We start from the raw sequence: 19447 nt of genomic DNA, 5'->3' as shown, positions 1-19447 counted from the left end.
CACACGGGGCGTCATCAATGGGTGATGTCATGCGTTGCCGAACTAAATTGTGGATCCGTCGGCGCCGCGTCAGTGCAGTTGCTCGCGGCAGAAGTTGAACATTTCTCAACTTTTCAAGCGGCAACGCGTGAGTCAGCCCATTCATATCGCCTTATGCAAATAACCTAGGCAGAGCCAGCCAATTACGTTTATGGAAGACCGGAGGGTGTGTTGCGGCCACTGTGATTAGCCGTTGGTCACGCTTCAGACAAGCCTTCCGTCAAGCATTAACGCTTACGCCCCGTGTGAATGACCCATAAATGATCCCTAACGAGGCCTAACTGTGGGTTCACACCAGCCACGTTTGAGGCGTGAAATTCACATCTACCGCGTCTAGTTTGACGCTTGAACATTTTGAGTTTACTCGCTTTATTTAAGCAGAAATTTGCGTCATGGGAGGAGCTTCGGCGACTCCGCTCGATTCCTGTAATCACGTCACTACTAGAGCAAGCTCCTGATTGGTTAACATGGCGCGTTTTTCCGCCAAAGTTAAAAAATTTTCAACTCGCGCGTTTCCCGCGGCAACGCTCAATTTGCGCGAACTAGACGCACAAATGAGGCGGAATCGTGTCTACCCCCCGCGTAAACCGCCTCATTTGCGCCGCGAGACCTCCAGACGCGTGTCAACATGTCTTCACACTGACTTAACATTGAAATCACTCGCGCTTGACGCCTCTACTGTGGTGAAATATGCACTTTTAAACCACAATTTCTCATCTTGCACCCGCCGTGTGAGGCGCCAGCGCGACCTTACACAATGCGTAAGTATGTCGAAATGTCACGCGTCACAAATGTAAAAACGCACATTTGCGGACCATTTTAAACAATAAACGGACACAAAAACATTAATTAGTTTTATTCCACATACAACAACGTCTGAAGTCTTTCTGCAGGCTGGTACAAGACAAAATTTGTGGTTTAAAAGTGAATTTTTTTCTTGCTGAAAATGACAATCGTTTTGCTATGTAAGACCCTTATGCCTCGGTTGGGAGCGTTTAGTGCCATTTGAAGCTGCGCGAAACTGCAATTTTAAACTGCATTGAAAATGTTAATAAAGTCTTTTAATTTGCAAAAAATCCTGGAATGCTTTCCTCAAAAAATTTTAATTCTTCCCAGCTGAACAAAGAAAGACATAAACATTTTGGATGACATGGGGGTAAGTAAATTATCAGATTTTTTTTTAAAGAAAGTGGAATATTCCTTTAACTATCAGATAATTCAATTCATTCCTGGGAGCACAATATTATTATCCTATGCTCACATTATCACATCAAAAAAACATTATTATTTTTTACTTAAAAATGTCATTATCTATAATATTATTCATGTTGTAAGATAAAAACAGTTTGAAGTAGATAAACTCTACTGTAAAGCTTTAGTTTTATCATGTTTACTTATGAATGGGAAGTAACCCTGTCCTCTTCTCTAGGGCACATGACTTGTATGATATCATTACCAAAATAGTAAGACCCGGTGACGAAATGAATGCAATGGTCCACTATCTGATTTCATTCTCTCCCCTACTCTCTGCTCTTTGGGCTTAGAAAAACCTGAGAGTAGATTCATGTATATCACACATATGAATTCCCAACACACATATGAATTCCCCAAAAGATACACTAACAAATCTATATACATTACTTAAAAAAGTAATGATTTCACTGACACAAAAGCAGGACAGCTCTATTGCAACATGTGGACCTGCTATTTTGTATTATAAAATGTAAAGTTTGGTCATAGTTTTGGCATAAGCTCCTTTAGCCGGAGTGAAATCAAATTTTAATAGCATTAAAGAATTGAGATTGATGTAATCGGATCCATGTAATCTGCTTGGGTTATAGTGAGAGCTTATTAAAAGTAAGTTACTTGAAGAAGTTTGCAAAGCCAGATCACAGATTGGATGCTTGTAGTGATCTATGACATCTAGGCAATCTAAACAATTTGGGGACTGCTGTTTTTAAGGCCCCCAAAATGCTGTCTAGTTAGATAGCTCAGTAAGTTTTAAGACACAGTTTACAGATACAATCTACATTATGAGCAACCAAAAGATTTTTTTGAAAAGTAGGGATGACACCTTACCAGAAAACACCCAACTTCGTCACGATCCGATGCGTTAGATAGTTTTCTTGAAACAAGCTGTGGAAGTAGCAGATAATCCTGTTTCCGATTAAACTTGTTGTAAAACCAACTTAACGTTATTCAGTAGGATTTTCACTGGCAAACTTTATCCGTAAACAAAGGCAGTGATCCCCGGCTCTCCTTTGAATAAATTAATGGACGCGGCGGTGTGAAAAGTAGCACAACGATCATGCCCGGCTAACGTAAATGTTCCGTTGGAGATCCCGATCATCTGTGATTCATCTGTAGCGGAGCTCCGGGACATATATGGAATAAAAAAAAATATCGCGACCAAATAGCGGAAAGGACGAAAAGCCGGTAACGTTATCACTCACTGCACGCCGCCCTCCAGACCATATCTCTCTCTCTCTCTCTCTCTCTCTCTCTCTCTCTCTGTGTGTGTGTGTGTGTGTGTGTGTGTGACGCCACTCCCCATCCTCACAGCTGGGTTTTTGCAACTCTTTCACAACCGAATAAACGGTTATACGGCACATTTTATTCTTTAGTACCCCCCCCTTTATAACCTGCAAATAAATAGCACACATTCTTATAGTTTTATACTGTCTGCGTTTCTTACATACTAGCCTATTTCAAGCACAAAACTAACTTAATATCACTGATATCGTTATAGTAGGAACAAGCTTTTTAATGTGACATTAATAAATTTAAAATATTGCAAACATTAAAAATAAGAGAGAGAGAAACAGGTGTAACGTCACAAAGTCGGACGTTTCGGGTGCGCATGCTCAGTGGATCATGTTCACCACATTCAACTATGCGTCCTCCTCCGTATCATAGCAACGGGATCATCCAATAGTAGGGGTATACGAAGACTGAAAGGTTAATAATCTGTTACAATAAAATATATAACGTCAGGGTTAAATTATTTTTACGCTATTTTAAAGAATTTACAATATCCACAATGATGATTGTATCGATGTGGCTTTACATTTGTAATGTTTGGTATGTTACGACTAAAGTAACCCCCCTCAAACGAGTAAGTTTCACTTCCATGTTTTGCGCCCGTTTGTCAGTCCTTTACCGCGCGGGTTGTTACGAAACTGGTATATTGTTGAAAGAGACGTTACAAAAGGACAAGAAAACTTTTATAATATGGATTTAATAAATACTTGCCCATTATATTGACTTTTAGTGTCTGTGTGACGTCAGATTGTAGCTAACGTTGTCAGCGTTCTCGCGAGTTTCATGAGTTTCTGAAAGGTGTTTATAGTTCTTACTCTGAAATATGACTTACTGATATCAACGATGACATGATGTGTTTTGCATGTGCAGCCCGCATGTTGCGTTTTTAACGTTATTCTTTTGTATATTACACAGATGGAGAACTTTTTTTTGTATGAAGAGATTGGAAGAGGCAGTAGATCAGTTGTTTATAAGGGTAGGAGAAAAGGCAGCATACATTTCGTGGCCATCATCTGCAGTGAGAAGTCCAAGAGACCTGAATTAACCAACCATGTATGTAAACTAAATATGTTTCTGTCAGTGTTTTGCATGCAGTTAAAATTTGCATTTTTAATGTACTTTGGTTAGTACTGCACACCTGAAAATTACCTATCAACTTATTCCCACAGGTTAGACTTGCTCATGATATCAAGCATGATAATGTGGTGTCTTTCTATGAATGGTATGAGACAAGCAACCATTTGTGGCTGGTGGTGGAGATGTGCACAGGTAAGATTCCCAGAATTGATGTTAAAGGAATAATTCACCCAAAAATGAAAATTGTGTCATTTATTCACCCTGTTGTGAGTTTCTCAACAGGTCGCATGTCATATAGTTTAATTTGGTTTGTAATGCTTTTTTATCCTAGGTGGATCTCTGGCAGGACTCATTTCTCAGGATAAGTCCTTGCCTGAAGACGTAGTGCTAGAGTTTGCAATTGACCTTATAAAAGGTCTTAAACACATCCATGACTCTGGCATTGTTTTCTCTGATCTAACACCTGCAAAGGTAATAGATTTACACCTGTTAGGAACACCTTTGTAATAATGTTCATCCTGAGGTCACGTTACACAGCCTAAACAAAACTTATCAGTGATGAGCACGCGGCTTGGGCGGGTGAATGAAAAAAGCTTTCTGGGGTTTTGTTTGTGGTTATGGAAAAGTAATGAATTTGCTGAATGCTTTGTTAGCTCTTAAATAAAAAGCAATACTATTTTCTTCACTTTGAAGCACACTTTCACAGAGACTTTCACAGAGAGGGCAAGCTGTTTTCAGTTGAGACCGCTAAACACTTGTTTTAGTCTGGGACTAGCCGTAAGCCTTGTCTGTGAAACTGGGGGCAAGACTGAGAAAATATACAAATAAAAACTTGACTGTTTCGGTTTTTGTATTATTGTGTTTTGTTTGATTTATACAGTATATCCCAGCTTAAAAAGAAGTATAATATGTGCCTGTGTATTTGCAGATATTGCTAGATGGTCCGGGAACTCTGAAGTACTCTAATTTCTGCCTGGCAAAAGCTCAAGGAGAGAGTTTGGAGGAGTTCTTCTCACTGTTGATGACAGAAGACACAGGAGACAGCAAGGACAACTTAATTTCTCTACAGAAAGACATCAAGAGCAGAATTAGAGGTCAGTGGTGCTGAAAGTCACTGTTCTTTTCTAATACAAATCATTTATCTAGCGATAGAAGTGTAATTTTGGACACTTTGCTGTCCTAGATGCTTTCAGGAATTCCAGGTCCCCATTCACTTAGCACTTTGGTCACATGTATAATCTTGTCATTAACTAAAATGCACACGTGTGGTTAGTAAACTTCAGACACTGTGGAAAAGACCTACCAGTGCAGGACTTTAAATACGTTACGTGTCTTTACAGAATTGTTACGGTATGTGTGTTAAAGCACTTATGGATTCCAGAATGAATCAAAAATCAATCAATCCCAGAAACATCCCAGACGTGTTTTCTGTGTATTTTTCGTAATCTCTGTGTGGCTCAGTATCTTTACTGTCAGTGTTTTTTTCTCCTTCAGGTTCTCCTGTGTATTGTGCTCCTGAGGTGTTGACAGGAGCAGACTCAAGTTTCAGCAGTGACCTGTGGGCCTTGGGCTGCATCCTATATGAAATGTTCACAGGTTACACATTCCACTCATCTTAGAAAAACACTCTAAAAGTCTTATTTAATTGATGTTTTATTTAAATTTGCATTTCCTTTGTTTCTTAGGAAATCCACCCTTTACCTCTGAAAGTATGACTGGATTAGTTGATCTCATTTTAAATGAAGATCCTCCACCCCCAAAACAGAAAGGTTTGACGCTTTTGAAAAAATATGCTGTATTAAATATTCCTTTATTTTTAAAATCGTAATTGAATTCTTTCCTTTTTAAGAGCCCGCTTTCTCACAGCCCAGTCCAGAGTTCGAGAGCCTGATCATTGGTTTACTTCAGAAAGATCCAGTGAAAAGGTATTGTACAAAATATTTTAGTGTCTCACATCTAACATATAGTCAGTGTAAGGGAATATATTAATCTTAAGATATTAAGAAATTTTGCAGGAACCCCAGTGCTCTGTGATTCATATAATGCAAGTCAACAGTTTCCACCACTTTGAGAGTTTTAAAAGCAGATATATCCAATACAAAAGTAATCCCCACGTCTCCTGGTTACATATTGACGTCTTGTGAAGCCAATATTTTTTTTTCAAGTAATTGAACAATATTAACAACATAAATAGCGTTAATGCATAGCCCCTTCCAAACATCATCGCTATCTTGTGGTGTTTGGTGGCGGACTCTACCACCTGTAAAGCAAAAGGGTAGAGTGCACTTTTTAGACATACATATACAGGAAGGATGTACAGAAAGTGTGCTTTACGCCTTCCACTCTATAGCTGTGTTCTTCGAAAGACCCAGCCTTCTAATTGGGACACAGTTTATAGGAATTCAATTCAATTTTATTTATATAGCGCTTTTCACAATTGTTAATTGTTGCAAAGCAGCTTTACATGAGAAGATGTAGAGGAGAACACAGAAAATCAATAGATAGTATAAGAAGTAGAATATAGCAGCTAAGGATAAACCGTGTAAGCGAGCGTATTAATAATGTAACGTATACAGTAAAGTGCTAAGTTAAGCCAAAGTTGGCTGACTCTCCCTGGGATGAAAAACCCGGTGGGAAAAACTCCTAGAAGGACAAAAACCCTTGGGAGAAATTAATATATATTTACATATATAGACACGGTAGGGATAGGAAGCGGGTAAGCGGATTAAACTGGTTCAGCAGGTGGTCGTTTGTCGCGCATCGGCTGGGCATCACCTTGAAGGACAGCCAGTAGATCAGTGGTGCGATGACCTTCACAGCAACAGGAACTGGGTCTGTTTGTCTCATTGTCCTCGGGGTCAAGGACGAGACAGGGAGACAAAAACAGAATTCTATTAGCGTAGGGGCCGTTCGCATGTAATGCAAGTGTCATACATTATAGTGGTTTAATTCAGCTTTGTTCCAGACAGGCTAACTATTGCGGCAATAGTATATTACCCATATGAATTATGTGAGTGCTTTGTTCTAGACAAAATAACTACTGCGGGAAAAGTACATTTACTGGACATTCTATGTGAATGCTTTGTTAAAGAATAATGTCTAAGTTTAGATTTAAATTGCTCGACTGTGTCTGATACTCGAACATCAGGGGTCAGTGAGAGGCTGGTTTGCAAACCGCCTCTGCATTAACCCTAATAAAGATGTAAATAATGTCCAGTTTCTTGCAAAAACCCAATGATTGGCTTCACATGATGTCTCAATATGTCACCAGGAGTCATCAGAATTGCTTTTGTTTTGAATATATCTCATTTTTGAACTCTCTACGTGGCGGAAACCATTGACTTGCATTAAATGAATCCCAGAGCATTTAGGTTTCTGCTAAATATCTTCTTCATTTTTCTACTGAAGAAATTTTTTATTCCAACATATCCGGTGGCCTGGGGTTGAGTAATAAAAAAAAAAAAACTATCCCTTTAAATGGAGCAACTCGAAAGATGGCGACATCTTCAGGACAAGAGACAAAATACAGATAATATTCACATCTTCTTTGAAGAGGATTTTACCAAATCAATATTGTTTTGTTAAATTTAAGCTCAATTAAAATCTGAGAATCACTACCCTTTTTTACCCATCCCTACAACTTATTATATTGCTCCTTTGATTCTGTTGTACACTGTTTGCCAATTTGTACACCATTGATGGCGTCTGTATTTCTTTGTTGAGTCATGAATTCAAATATAGTGATTTGTTACTGCACACAGCATTTGTGTTTACCAACCTACTGAATCTGTCACATTACACTAGCACTGTAGCTTCACTACTCATCTGTCAATCTTCCATAGGTTAAGCTGGGACCCTTTACTATCTCATCCGTTCTGGAGGGGAGAATTTTCAAAGACACGGCCCTTTACAGGAAATGAGCAAGATGGCATATCTTTGATTTCCAGGTATATCTGTCAATGCAGCACTAACTTGCAAAATTGGTCTATATATTGTCAGTTCAGTTATTTATTTTACTGTGAGTGTGCACAGTCATTGGTGCCCATTATTCATTCTTTAAGTTGTGGCCATACTAACAGCCTTAAAGACTCTGGTGTTTGTATATGGCTACATAAATCATCTTGTGCACAGAAGCTCTCAGTCTAATAATGAAGCATTGAGTGGGCAGACAACCCTGTGGCATACTTTATACACTGACTGTGTGTTCAGCACAGTGTCTTACACAATACCGCAAGTCTACACAATGTCCCACCCTTGAAAACACAACAAATGCAGGTCATAAGAAAACTCTTTGTGGCACTGCTGCTTTCTTCACTGGAAACAGCTATTGTTTCATCTGTTCAAGTGATTTGTTTTATGAGCATGGGGCATTATGGTCCTGTGCATGGTTATGCATTTTGTTGACACTATAGAGAAACTAAAGTTACTGATCTCTTGTATAAGTACAGGTCAGGATGTGATCATAATGTGCACTTAGACAAATGGAGTTTCTATATGATAAAATCTAAAGTTATGGTGCTGTTGGGCTGTGATGTTGGCTGCTGTGAGTGGGCCAAACAAGGGAGCATTGTGACTTCACCCAAGAGACTGCATGTCTGCAGGACCAGATGGCCTTTCTTCATTCATTGTCATTTGCTTAAATGGATAGTTAATCCTAAATGGAAAATTCGGACTCATTGGGCGATGTTAGGGAAACTAAACCGAGCCTCAGTCAACATTCACTTTCAATTAAAACAATTCTTCAAAAGCATTCTTCATAATTCCTCCTGTTGTGCTATGTGCAGTGCATCATAAGAATAAATAAAAAAATGATGGCAACATTTAAAGGTGAAATATTCAAAATGTTTACTTGGTGTTTTTAAACACAACATTCAAACTGGGCTTCTTTCTGGGGTGAAACACTGCCAAAAGCCCACCAAGTAATGAATTTTAGCTAGAATGTTAACTTTTAGCATTGAATGTATAGTTACAAATGAAGGGTTTAACTGCAAAACCCGCTTAGTGCGTCTGGCATGATTTTGTGTTAATTAGCAGTTTTTATCCGACTCTTAATGAATTATCCCTAAAACCGTTATTTCTGAATGTCCTGAGGGCGGGATTATGCAAAAGTACTTAATGAACATATCCGCTTTTAATTTTAAATGCGTTAGTGATGTAGTATAACCCAGTGGAAGGATGAAATAAAGAAGTGACCTGATATACATGGGTACGGAAAGTATTCAGACCCCTTTAAATTTGTCATTTTATTTCTCAATGATGTACACTTAGCACTCCATCTTGACATATACTAATTTTTGGTACATTTATTACAAAAGAAAAACTGAAATAACACATGGTATCACAGTATTAAGACCCTTTGGTGTGACACTCATATTTAACTCACATGCTGTCCATTTCTTCTTATCCTCCTTGATATGGTTCTACTTCTTCATTGTAATGTTTTATTAAAGCAACCCAAAAGAGTTTTTTTACCTTAAAATAATGTTTCCAAAAAAGTTTAAGTTGTTCATCCACTCGAAACAGGGTGAACGGCACTTTCACATTCGCTTTGCAGCCCTCTATCGGCCAAAACCGCACAAAAGAAGTTTCCAACCATCGGGTCGCGGTCCTGTAGTTCGAGTGAAAACTACAAAAACTTGTTTTTTACGGCAGACCACCAATCCAATCAGAGCCAGCTTTGCTGCAGTAGGCTAAATTATTTACAACAGTGGTAATGGACAATTCCGCTTCCAACCTGTAGGGGGAGCAAAGAGCAAAAACTTCTAGGGCTCTATTTTACACTGCGTGGCGCAAGTGTCTTTTGCTAGTTTCCACCCTGCGCAATTATCATTTTCACGTTTAGCGCCACGTTGTTTAAATAGCAAATGCTTTTGTGCCCATGGGCGTTCTGGTCTGAAAACGAGGTGTGTTCAGGCGCATTGTTGGCGCGTTGCTATTTTGAGGCAACTAAAATAGACTACGCCATTGACCAACAAAAACCTGCTCTGTCTCAAGTCAATGATGCAATATGTTTTTTTGTTATTTAAAGAGCGCATTAGTAATATGTGCCTATAAACGGGACAACAACACAGGTTTGCGTATCACATACATGAATGCGCAGCAGCACAAAAACGCTTTTAAATATGAAAGATTAAAGGATTAAATGTAAAAGATTATTATTGAGTCTCTTGGACATAAATGAGGACCATTTATGAGACAATAAATGCTTTGCTTTAAACAAATGCATCTGTTTTTAAATGTTTTTCTTTATGCGTCCTCATGGATTTATTTTATATGATGACACTGTATGTGTGGATATGGTGGGATGAGAAACATTTTTAAGTAATGCTTAAAAAAAAACTCATGACGCTGTCCAAGTGCTGAAACGTGAGGAGAGCCGTTTGTAAATTCTTTTTCTCCTGTTTGTTACAAATAAAGTATTTTTACAGTTTAAACCTTTTCTTACATACTTGTAAATAATTGTTTGATGATATTGGATAGCCATACATTTAAAGCAATTAAAAGCCTGCTTTTTTACTTCCACGACTAAAAGAAAACGGGTTTTAAAGGTTTTAATAAAAATATAACAATTTCAATACAAGTGAAAAACAACACAATTATTTAACATTATTCTTAAACTGGGGGTCTTCTTCCTCCACTTAAATTTTCAGTTTACAAAGTCCGTCATCTAAATAGGGATTAGACATAGCGCCAGCACATCTGGCTTTTAAAGGAGATTAGAGATAAGACTCTCATTGGTTTATTGCACGTTACGCCCATAATACTCCCATTACTCATAAAAAAAATAGGACCAACCCTTTTCGACCATGCGCTCGGCGCACAAACCATTTTTCCCGTCGTTAAATTAGCAAAAGTGGATTCGGACACGCCCATTTAGACGTTGCGCTGTGCGCTTTAGACAATGTGCTTAGATTGTTATAATAGGGCCCTATGTGTTGCTTTAAACTGATTGGACTTGATTAGGAAAGGCTATATAAGACCTTACAGCTCACAGTTCATGTCAGAGCAAATGAGAATCATGAGGTCAAAGGAACTGCCCAAGGGGCTCAGAGACAGAATTGTGTAAATGCAAGGATCTGGCCAAGGTTACAAAAGAATTTCTATTATAATGTTTGAGTTTCTACGGTGAGTATGACAGTTTTATTCTAAACGGCAATAAATATTTTTGTAAAGAAATTTATAAGCAGGATAAAAAACAGCTAAATCAGCATAATATTATTAGTTTTTGAACAATTATTGCATTTATTGTTTACTGGCAGTTTTTTATAAAAGGTTTTACTGGATGGATGTGTGACAGATCATGGGTGCGTATGCTCCACATTCAGCTCTAGTGTGTTGATTATGGTTTTGTACCAGCTATTGTGGCAACCTTAACTGCACAAATTATGCCGGTCTTTCTGGATTTCTTAATTAACATTAAATAGCCAGTCAAAACGGCATACTCTTGTCACTCGCAATACAACTACCATTAGCTTTAGTGGCTCACTGGAAGTCTCTGACAATAAACCTAATACTGTTTCTGTAGCTTAATTAGTAAACATTGTGTTAGCAGCACAAAAGGTCATGGTGGGTTCGATTCCCAGGGAAAACAAAACACATAATAAATGTAAGTCATTTTGGGTAAAAGGGTCTGCCAAATACATAAAAATATAAATAAATACTTAATTTGTGCCTGTTGGTGTTATTTGTGAAGCTTCTGTGTTTAACAAGACCTTACATGAATATATCTAATGTTTCTTCTACAGTAAGTGTCTTTATGTGTGTTTTAGCCTACGTTTGCCCCTTGTGGCCTCTCAGACAGCGGAGGAAACACAGACAGCACCTGCTGACCCAAGCAGCCTAAACCTCAGCAAGTCCTTCACTTTAGGTAATGCATCAGACATGAGATTCAGCACGTCCTGTGTGTCTGCAAAAAGCATGTGTACTTAATACATAAACTGTGCGTGTGTGTGTGGTCCTTTAGCACGTACTCATGACAGTTGTTTGATCTCCTCTAGCTCATGTTCTGTTGTCTTGCATTACTGTACATATGATTTATGCGCACAGTATTAAATCGCATGCACAAGCTCCTCTCTGCACGTTGGGATTAGATTGCTCACGGTTAATACCTCTGTTGCATTATCAGAGGAAGAGTGGGATTATGTAACCATACATGAACTGAAAGACTTTCAAATTAAACCTTAATCTGGTGTTTTTTCAGAGCAGTTCATTTATGGAAAAAGATGTAATGTGTGACAGACAGTCCCAGGTGAAAAAGAAGTACACTTGAATAAAGTGCACAAATAAGTACACTTAGATAATCCTAAGAACATCTTGAGTACTAAAGATGAATTTTTAGTATATTAAGTACAAAATCAGTGTGTGAAATAGATAAAAGTACATTATGAAAGTGTAAGGTGTTTACAAACATAGCACCTATTAAACAAATTAATATCTTTTTTCTTTGAGTTTTTTTTTGGAGCACACTGCTTTTATAACTTTTTGCTATTGAGCAGTTGGTCAGTGCTGTATTTTGTAATAACTTAAATATGTTTGTAGATAATGTGGTTGAGTTTAGACCAAAGTCTGCGCTGGACACGGATGCCAGAGAGGCTGTTTTCCTCCTCAGGTACCTCCACATATCCAGATTTATGTCTCAGATTTACATTCATCTATAAACTTTAATGACATTTATATAATGATGCTATTAATATTTATGTTTTTTCTATATTGAGTCAGTGCTGTCTAGATTTTGTATATTGTTTTGTTGTGGGCAAGATTTCAGTATTTGATACACTTATTATTATTTTTTGCATCTTTGATCAAAAAGCTCCAGGCCAACTCCAAGAACAAGCAGAGCTGCTAGACAGATGGAGGACAGGGGGCCTGAAACTCAAGTGAGTGCATTCAAGTCCTTTTATGAAAAGTTTGGAAAACATAATTGTGATTTCAGATCATTTTGGTCAGAATAAAATAGGCAAACTCAAACCATTTTCATGCTGCTCCAATAACATATGCATGGCATTCGTGCATTTTAGTTGTTGTGGCTTATGTATGCAGTGCAGTTTAAATCCATGTCCACACTCCAAAATGATTTTTATCTTGATTTTTATCAAAATTAAAGCAGAAGTCTTACTATGAGCAGTCATCTCACTTATACTTGTCAAACAGCTGATCTCTGGTTCATCAATGGTAATGATGTCATTATCTCTTTTGTTGAAACACAGCACCATCTACTGGATATTTTCAACATTACAATCACGCTATCAGATTATATTACTGTGTCTTAGATTCACAATGATGAATTTGACTTTTGTTTCAGCAGATATAACATGTGTATATAGTAGTGACATGTAAACAGTATTATATGAGAGCGATGTGTTTTCCTGTGCTCTGTAGGAGTCATGTGTCCTTGAAGAGGAGCAGAGTGACCTAAACACCTGCATTAAAGCTCTTTTATACACAGACAGTGATCTTACAGTGACCCCTATCATGGACAACCCAAAGGTAAAGTGACCTTTAGTTATTTGCATACATTTACCGGCTCTAGACACTGCCTGACTTCGGTATGATCTTTTTAATCTTTTTAGGCACTAAAGTTGGTTTGTTATCATTTTCTGTCCTTAGATTTTAAAGGCTGCTCCAGTTCGCTTCGACCCTAAAACACTTTGTTTACCCGCACACTCAGGTAAATGTTGAATGTTTTTCAAAGTTGATGGCATTTAGAGGAATAGTCTGTGGTACCTTTAAAAATTTGAGGTGCTATCATTTTGTCAATGTTAAATTCAACTTCTATTACTATACAGAGAAAGCTTTAAAGGGACACTCCACTTTTTTTTGAAGATATATTCATTTTCCAGCTCCCCTAGAGTTAATTATTTGATTTTATTTGGAATATATTCAGCAGATATCTGGGTCTGGTGCTATCACTTTTAGCATAGCTTAGCACAATCCATTGAATCTGATTAGACCATTAGCAACGCGCAAAAAAATAACCAAAGAGTTTCGATATTTTTCCTATTTAAAACTTGACTCTTCTGTAGTTACATCGTGTGCTAAGACCGACGGAAAATTAAAAGTTGCGATTTTCTAGGCAGATATGGCTAGGAACTATGCTCTCATTCTGGCGTAATAATCAAGTACTTTGCTGCCGTAACATGGCTGCAGGAGGCGCAATGACATTACACAGCAGCCGAAAATAGTCCCTGTAGTATCTTTCATGTTATGGCAGCAAAGTCCCTGATTATTACGCCAGAATGAGAGTATAGTTCCTAGCCATATATGCCAAGAAAATCACAACTTTAAATTTTCCGTCGTCCTTAGCACACATTTCAAGTTTTAAATAGGAAAAATATCGACACACTTTGGTTATTTTTTGGGCGCGATGCTAATGGTCTAATCAGATTCAATGGATTATGCTAAGCTATGCTAAAAGTGCTAGCGCCAGACCCGGAGATCAGCTGAATGGATTCCAAAACGGTAAAGATCAAATGTTTAACTTTAGGGTAGTTGGGAAATTAGCATATTTTTCAAAAAAGTGGAGTGTCTCTTTAAGTAAACTATGCATAGGTCCCTCTCTTTAAAAAGTATAAACTTGACTTAACCATTGAAATGAGATTGGGGACTAGAAATCTTGCCTAAAAACCAGTATTACCTCCCTGGCACAGAAATAAAACATTTTTCCTTATATTTTTGTCAGTTAAAGATATTTGAGTAAATTCGGTTTATTCATGCTTATTTTTTATATTTGACACCTGGTTTTTAAGATGATAAAAAAAGAAACTCTACACAAAAAACTACAAATCACACATGAAACTGAGGTAAAATTTTCTATCTGTCCTCAGCTGAACGTTTGTCCTGTCTGAGCTCAGAGGACTGGTGTCAGTTCTTGCAGCAGGTGTGTGCTGTTCTGGAGTCAGTGGACCGGGCTGGATCAGCCAGCGCCACAGCATCACGCACTAAACTTAATCTGCTCTGTTACCTGTGCACCGTCTGTAACCACAGAGAGACAGCTACACGCCTCATACACTCTCAGCTGGTGAGAAACATGAGATCTTTTTGAATTCTTTGCAAAAACGTATGCTAAAAATCATGAAGAATGAATTACAGCAGGTCTAGGGTCACATTTTGTACTTTGATAAATGTATGCATTAGTTCCTTTCTTTTCCTGGTATTATGAAGGGTGTAGATGATTGGGAGTGGGTTGGTTCGGTTCAGGAATGTGGGAAGTAAAACAATAGTCTGTAAGCTAAAGAATGGGCGTCTCAACGAACGCCTGTCTGCAAATGAGCTTCCTCTTCCTGTGCTTTCATCAGTGGAGACTGTGATCATAAGAATTGATTTTGTCTGGCCAAAATGTTAGATTTTACCGTGTTATACTTGAACTTTAAATCAGTTATACACAAGTGCAGTTTATTTCCTCTTTGGCCACCAGGGGTCCCACCACAATTGTCGGTTTAATCTGCTTATGGCTGTACAGTAAACTCACTTGCTGTTTTTGTCTTATAACAAATATATATATATAATTATGTAATATACTGTATAAGATTAATAATATCTCTCTCTCTCTCTCCCCCCCCTCTGATACAGTTTCCTGTGCTGGTTCAACAGATGCGACATGCTCCTAACTGGGATATGTAGGTGTTACTTTTTTAATATTTAATTATTGTAAATCTGCTTTTATTTTTGCGTAATCTACAGTTTGATTGCTTCACAAGCACCAAATAATTAATTTGTCCTGACAGACAGACTAGCAGTATTGTCAGATTTCATTACTGGTGCCAGTCTGAGAGATGTATTGGTAGTCCCTTCCTCTTTATCCCTGTGGCTGTAAATGGAAGGAATGACAGGCATGTGTCTCACTGGCCTCTCACCGGCATACCGACACTGTCTCCACACTACAGTCACCAAGCAACCGATAGGACACCTTTAGCACTCAATGACATTGAATACCAGTCTTACATACTCTGCTGTTTATTTAAAGGGCACCTATTATTTCCATTTTTATAAGATGATATAGCCCAGAATTTGTCTGTGAAGTCTCTTCTCAAAATACCTCAGAGGTCATTTATTATAGCATGCCCCTTAAATGCCCCTGTTTAGGTGGGAGCAAAAACAGGCTGTCTTGGTGTCTCAGTACCTTTAAATGCAAATAAGCTACCACTCCTCACTATCTTACCAAAAAAGACATCATGCGCTTTTAGGTAAAATAGATCTAATCCCTTTAAAAAACAGATATGGGGGACTGCGTACAGCTAGCTGAGGCCGGAAACTATGGTAATGCAGGACTGTCAGTCAGTGGCAGTGGGCGGGGGCTTATCAGTGTGACATCACATTAACAAGAGAAGTAAAAACAACAGGCCTAATGAGAATATTTTTTTCATTGTAGGGTTGTTGTGTTCATGCACTGCCAACACACATTATGTCCAAAGTCGATTTAGTTAATGGTGACTGAGAGCTTCATTCCCTCATTTTTTTACAGATTTTTTTTCTTCATTTTAGAACAATTTACTGGCAGTTCTTCTAACTGTTAAATATCTTTAAAATTATGTTAGTGCTTCTAAAATACACAGATTTTGGTTGATACCATACAAAACGTTAAGATGCAGTGAAAGTATTTGGACAAGTAAAGTACTGATAAGTAAAGGATAATGTACAGCCAGGCTTGCATATACATTATTCCTCTTATTACATAGCTGCTTGTCACATGAGTAATTATATTGAATTTAAATATTTGTTTAGCTTATATTTAACAATGCAAACTTTACATTACGACAAAAACATTTCCCAGTGGCTTTAAGTCAAGACACGAAGTTCAAACAAGACGAACTTGGATGAATCATTTATTAATAAAATCTCATGGATGTTAACAATTATACATATTTTTATATATATTTATATTTTTATGGAAGTATTAAACAGCATCTGCAACTGACTCGCAGTAACCAGAAAAGGCTGTGAAATAAATTCCAGATGGTTGTTATCAGTGAATATTTTACCTCGGAATGCTGCCACTGCACTGACCAATCAGAATCAAGTATTCCAGAGAGTTGTGTAATAAGTAAAGTATACAATTATTATATATTTATTATTATTTCAATATATTTTACGCTGAAAAAGTAGTCCCTGAGTGACAGCAACCGAATGTTTTACAAATGTGAACGTTGTAAGGCTGCTGCACACTGATGCAAAGAATCGTTGGGTGCAGCCATCATAGCTGTGCTTTATGGTAAATCAGAATCAGAATCAAGGACTGGAAATAACTGCGGTGTAAAAACACTTCTGTTGATTTAGTTTTGTTTTTTTACTTTTTGTGTTTGTGTGTAGAAAGAGCAAAGTGATGAGGGCTATTGGGTTGCTGGCCTCCCATTGCACAGAACTGAGAGAGGACGTTCCTATCACAGAGGTAAGTGCACATTGTGTAACCATCCAAGACGGCCATGCTTAAAAATGATTTATGAAACGTGTCTTGTGACCAGCAGGTGTCACTGTAGCTTTACTGTGTTTGCTTATTCTTACCCCCTTGTCTAGGGAGAAACTCCGTGCCAAACAAAAATCATTTTTCAGCTTCCAATAAATGGCACATAAAATTGATTTTAAAAAAGCCAATCAAGCTTTTGTCTATTATTGTCTTTTAATTATAGGCAGTCAAAAATAGTGATATGTGTTGTGCATTCACATAAATATTTCCACTCTTAAGATTAATTTTCTGTTCTGCTGTACTTCCCCACTAACTTCCTCACCTCTTTGTTAATGGAGGATTTCGCAGCTCTACCCGTGCTGCTTACGGACAGCGGCACAAAATGGCCGATCGTCGTAACCTAGCGAGGCCGAAACATTGGTTCTCTACGAGCGTTTTCACAATACAGATTCATGCGCTGTAGCTCCTCAAGAAAATCCTTCATGGTTTCTCACTGTTCTGGTCACAGTGGGTCAGTATTGAAGAAAGCTCGGGGTGACCGTCTCTCTCCCCGGTGCTCTACAGGGGATCTGTGTCTGAGCCGTCGTTCCTGTCATGGCGATTTCTCTCTCTGCTTCGCTTTCATTGCCGAGAGAAGAGCAAAACTGCTTTCTTCCAGTTCCCCTGCACACTAGATGGCCTTGACCCTGGTTTTGTTCATTTAGAGATTTGTAATATAAAGGAGTCTAAAAATTGTTATTAAGTTATATTGACAGGTTTTTTGTTTTAAGTCATTATTGAACTGTGGTAGAGTCAAAAGGTCATGGGTTCAATCTATGGGGACACAAATATTGATATAATGTACTGTATATCTTGAACTGTACCGCATCAGACGTTGTTTTGGATAGACATTTAATTTAATGTACAAATCACACAGAAATTTAAACTCATCACTCATCATTTACTCATCAGTCGTGTCATTTCAAACTCATACACTGTTATTTAGACTTCTTATTTTTCATAGTAATTCTCAAACTATAAAAAACAAAGCACATATGCCAAGTCTTAGGCTAGTGGGGCAGAAATTCAAGTCATTTACAGATTTTTATCTCCGGGTAAGTCTGCATCCTGATTGAAAAATAGTGTGTCAGCATAGGGCTGCACGATTGTGACAAATCATAATTGCAGATTATTCACCTTAATATTGTATTTGCGATTACTATATGAATAATTTGCAAATGTACCTCGCAAATAATGTCAATACGTGAAGACGTTCAACTCTGTGATATCGCAAATGAAACGTAATTGCAGGCTTCTGTAAAAAAAAAAAAACTTAAAAATTATCCAGCGATCGTGGCACCATAATCAAAATAAACTATTTTACTGCAGTAATAATATTTGAACGAGTAGCCTACACTTTTAACTTAGGTTTGAAAGGAACCACATTTAGTGCTGTGTCAATTATCATTAAATGCATGGTAAACCGGAGTCTCCGTGCCTCCCCGTATACAGCCGCAGTTCTTCTGGCATCTCTCCTCCTCATCTCCTCCTTTTTTTCTTCTGTTTCTTGAACTTGTGGCTCGAGTCCGACCTAAGGTTCGAGCTGTCTTTAAGAACAGCAAGCTAAGTTCGTTTACCGTTAATTATTAAGACTAAACTCGTGAAACAGTGAAAGTAAAACAATCCGCCATAATATGGTTTTACACGTCTATAGAAAATATACTATAAATAATGCAGTTATTAATTTTCCTAATGCATGGTTGTTTGACCTTTACTTCCGTTTAAAACGTTATACATTTCGCAAAGGAGGTTTTTCAGCAATTTGTTCGAACAGCAACTCAGCGACAACACCCTCCGTAAATTTTTTTAAAAAGCTGAAACGTGTCCGCGGTGTAAAAGAGCAAAGGTTGGGATCCCTGGATTTTGACTAACAGGGCTTTGATACGTGAACAAAAAAAAAGTGCTAAATTAGAGAAAAAGTGGGTGTGTCCATTATCATTGGTCTTAAAAGTGGGTGGGTCCTATAATGGTACATATAATGGTTCCGACGCCCTTGCTTCTCAATTTTAAAATCTCAGATTCACCAGATTCACTACTGCTGAAATGAACAGAAATTGGCACAAATGGATAGCTTTTTTAAAAATGTTACCCACCAGCCTTATTAAAAAAAAATGTCCCGCATTAGCATTTTTTTGTGATTTTTCACAAAAGTTTCACAAAATGTCACGAAAAATTTTCTTCTATAAATATATAAACATACAAATAAATAAAATAAAAGACCAGACCCTCTGCTTTCAAATAAACAACAAACAAAACGGAAAAAAGTTTCATCCTATCTTCATTTGTTCTTTTTTATAACCTGTTAAATATGGGTAGGCTTATCCAAATTACCAAAAGATGAAATAATTGCAT

At 37.7% G+C, this 19447-nt stretch overlaps 1 protein-coding gene across 1 annotated transcript in view; it reads left to right on the top strand.

The window, feature by feature from the left end:
- The first annotated feature begins 3208 nt into the window (after positions 1-3208).
- ulk4 (unc-51 like kinase 4) overlaps positions 3209-19447 on the top strand; it is a 174446-nt gene continuing 158207 nt past the window's right edge. The window contains exons 1-17 of the mRNA XM_065270152.2: positions 3209-3378; positions 3496-3633; positions 3750-3849; positions 3989-4128; positions 4586-4751; positions 5152-5253; positions 5343-5426; positions 5507-5582; positions 7500-7604; positions 11427-11524; positions 12196-12265; positions 12467-12533; positions 13036-13143; positions 13264-13324; positions 14481-14674; positions 15226-15272; positions 16963-17041. Coding sequence (XP_065126224.1) covers positions 3496-3633; positions 3750-3849; positions 3989-4128; positions 4586-4751; positions 5152-5253; positions 5343-5426; positions 5507-5582; positions 7500-7604; positions 11427-11524; positions 12196-12265; positions 12467-12533; positions 13036-13143; positions 13264-13324; positions 14481-14674; positions 15226-15272; positions 16963-17041 — 1635 coding nt within the window. The 5' untranslated portion in view covers positions 3209-3378. The remainder of the gene's footprint in view (positions 3379-3495; positions 3634-3749; positions 3850-3988; positions 4129-4585; positions 4752-5151; positions 5254-5342; positions 5427-5506; positions 5583-7499; positions 7605-11426; positions 11525-12195; positions 12266-12466; positions 12534-13035; positions 13144-13263; positions 13325-14480; positions 14675-15225; positions 15273-16962; positions 17042-19447) is intronic.

Source organism: Paramisgurnus dabryanus, chromosome 13 (genome assembly GCF_030506205.2).
Source record: "Paramisgurnus dabryanus chromosome 13, PD_genome_1.1, whole genome shotgun sequence".
NCBI classification, from domain to species: Eukaryota; Metazoa; Chordata; class Actinopteri; order Cypriniformes; family Cobitidae; genus Paramisgurnus; species Paramisgurnus dabryanus.
The sequence above is the reverse complement of the archived record's forward strand: the minus strand, read 5'-3'. Positions and strand labels throughout refer to the sequence as shown.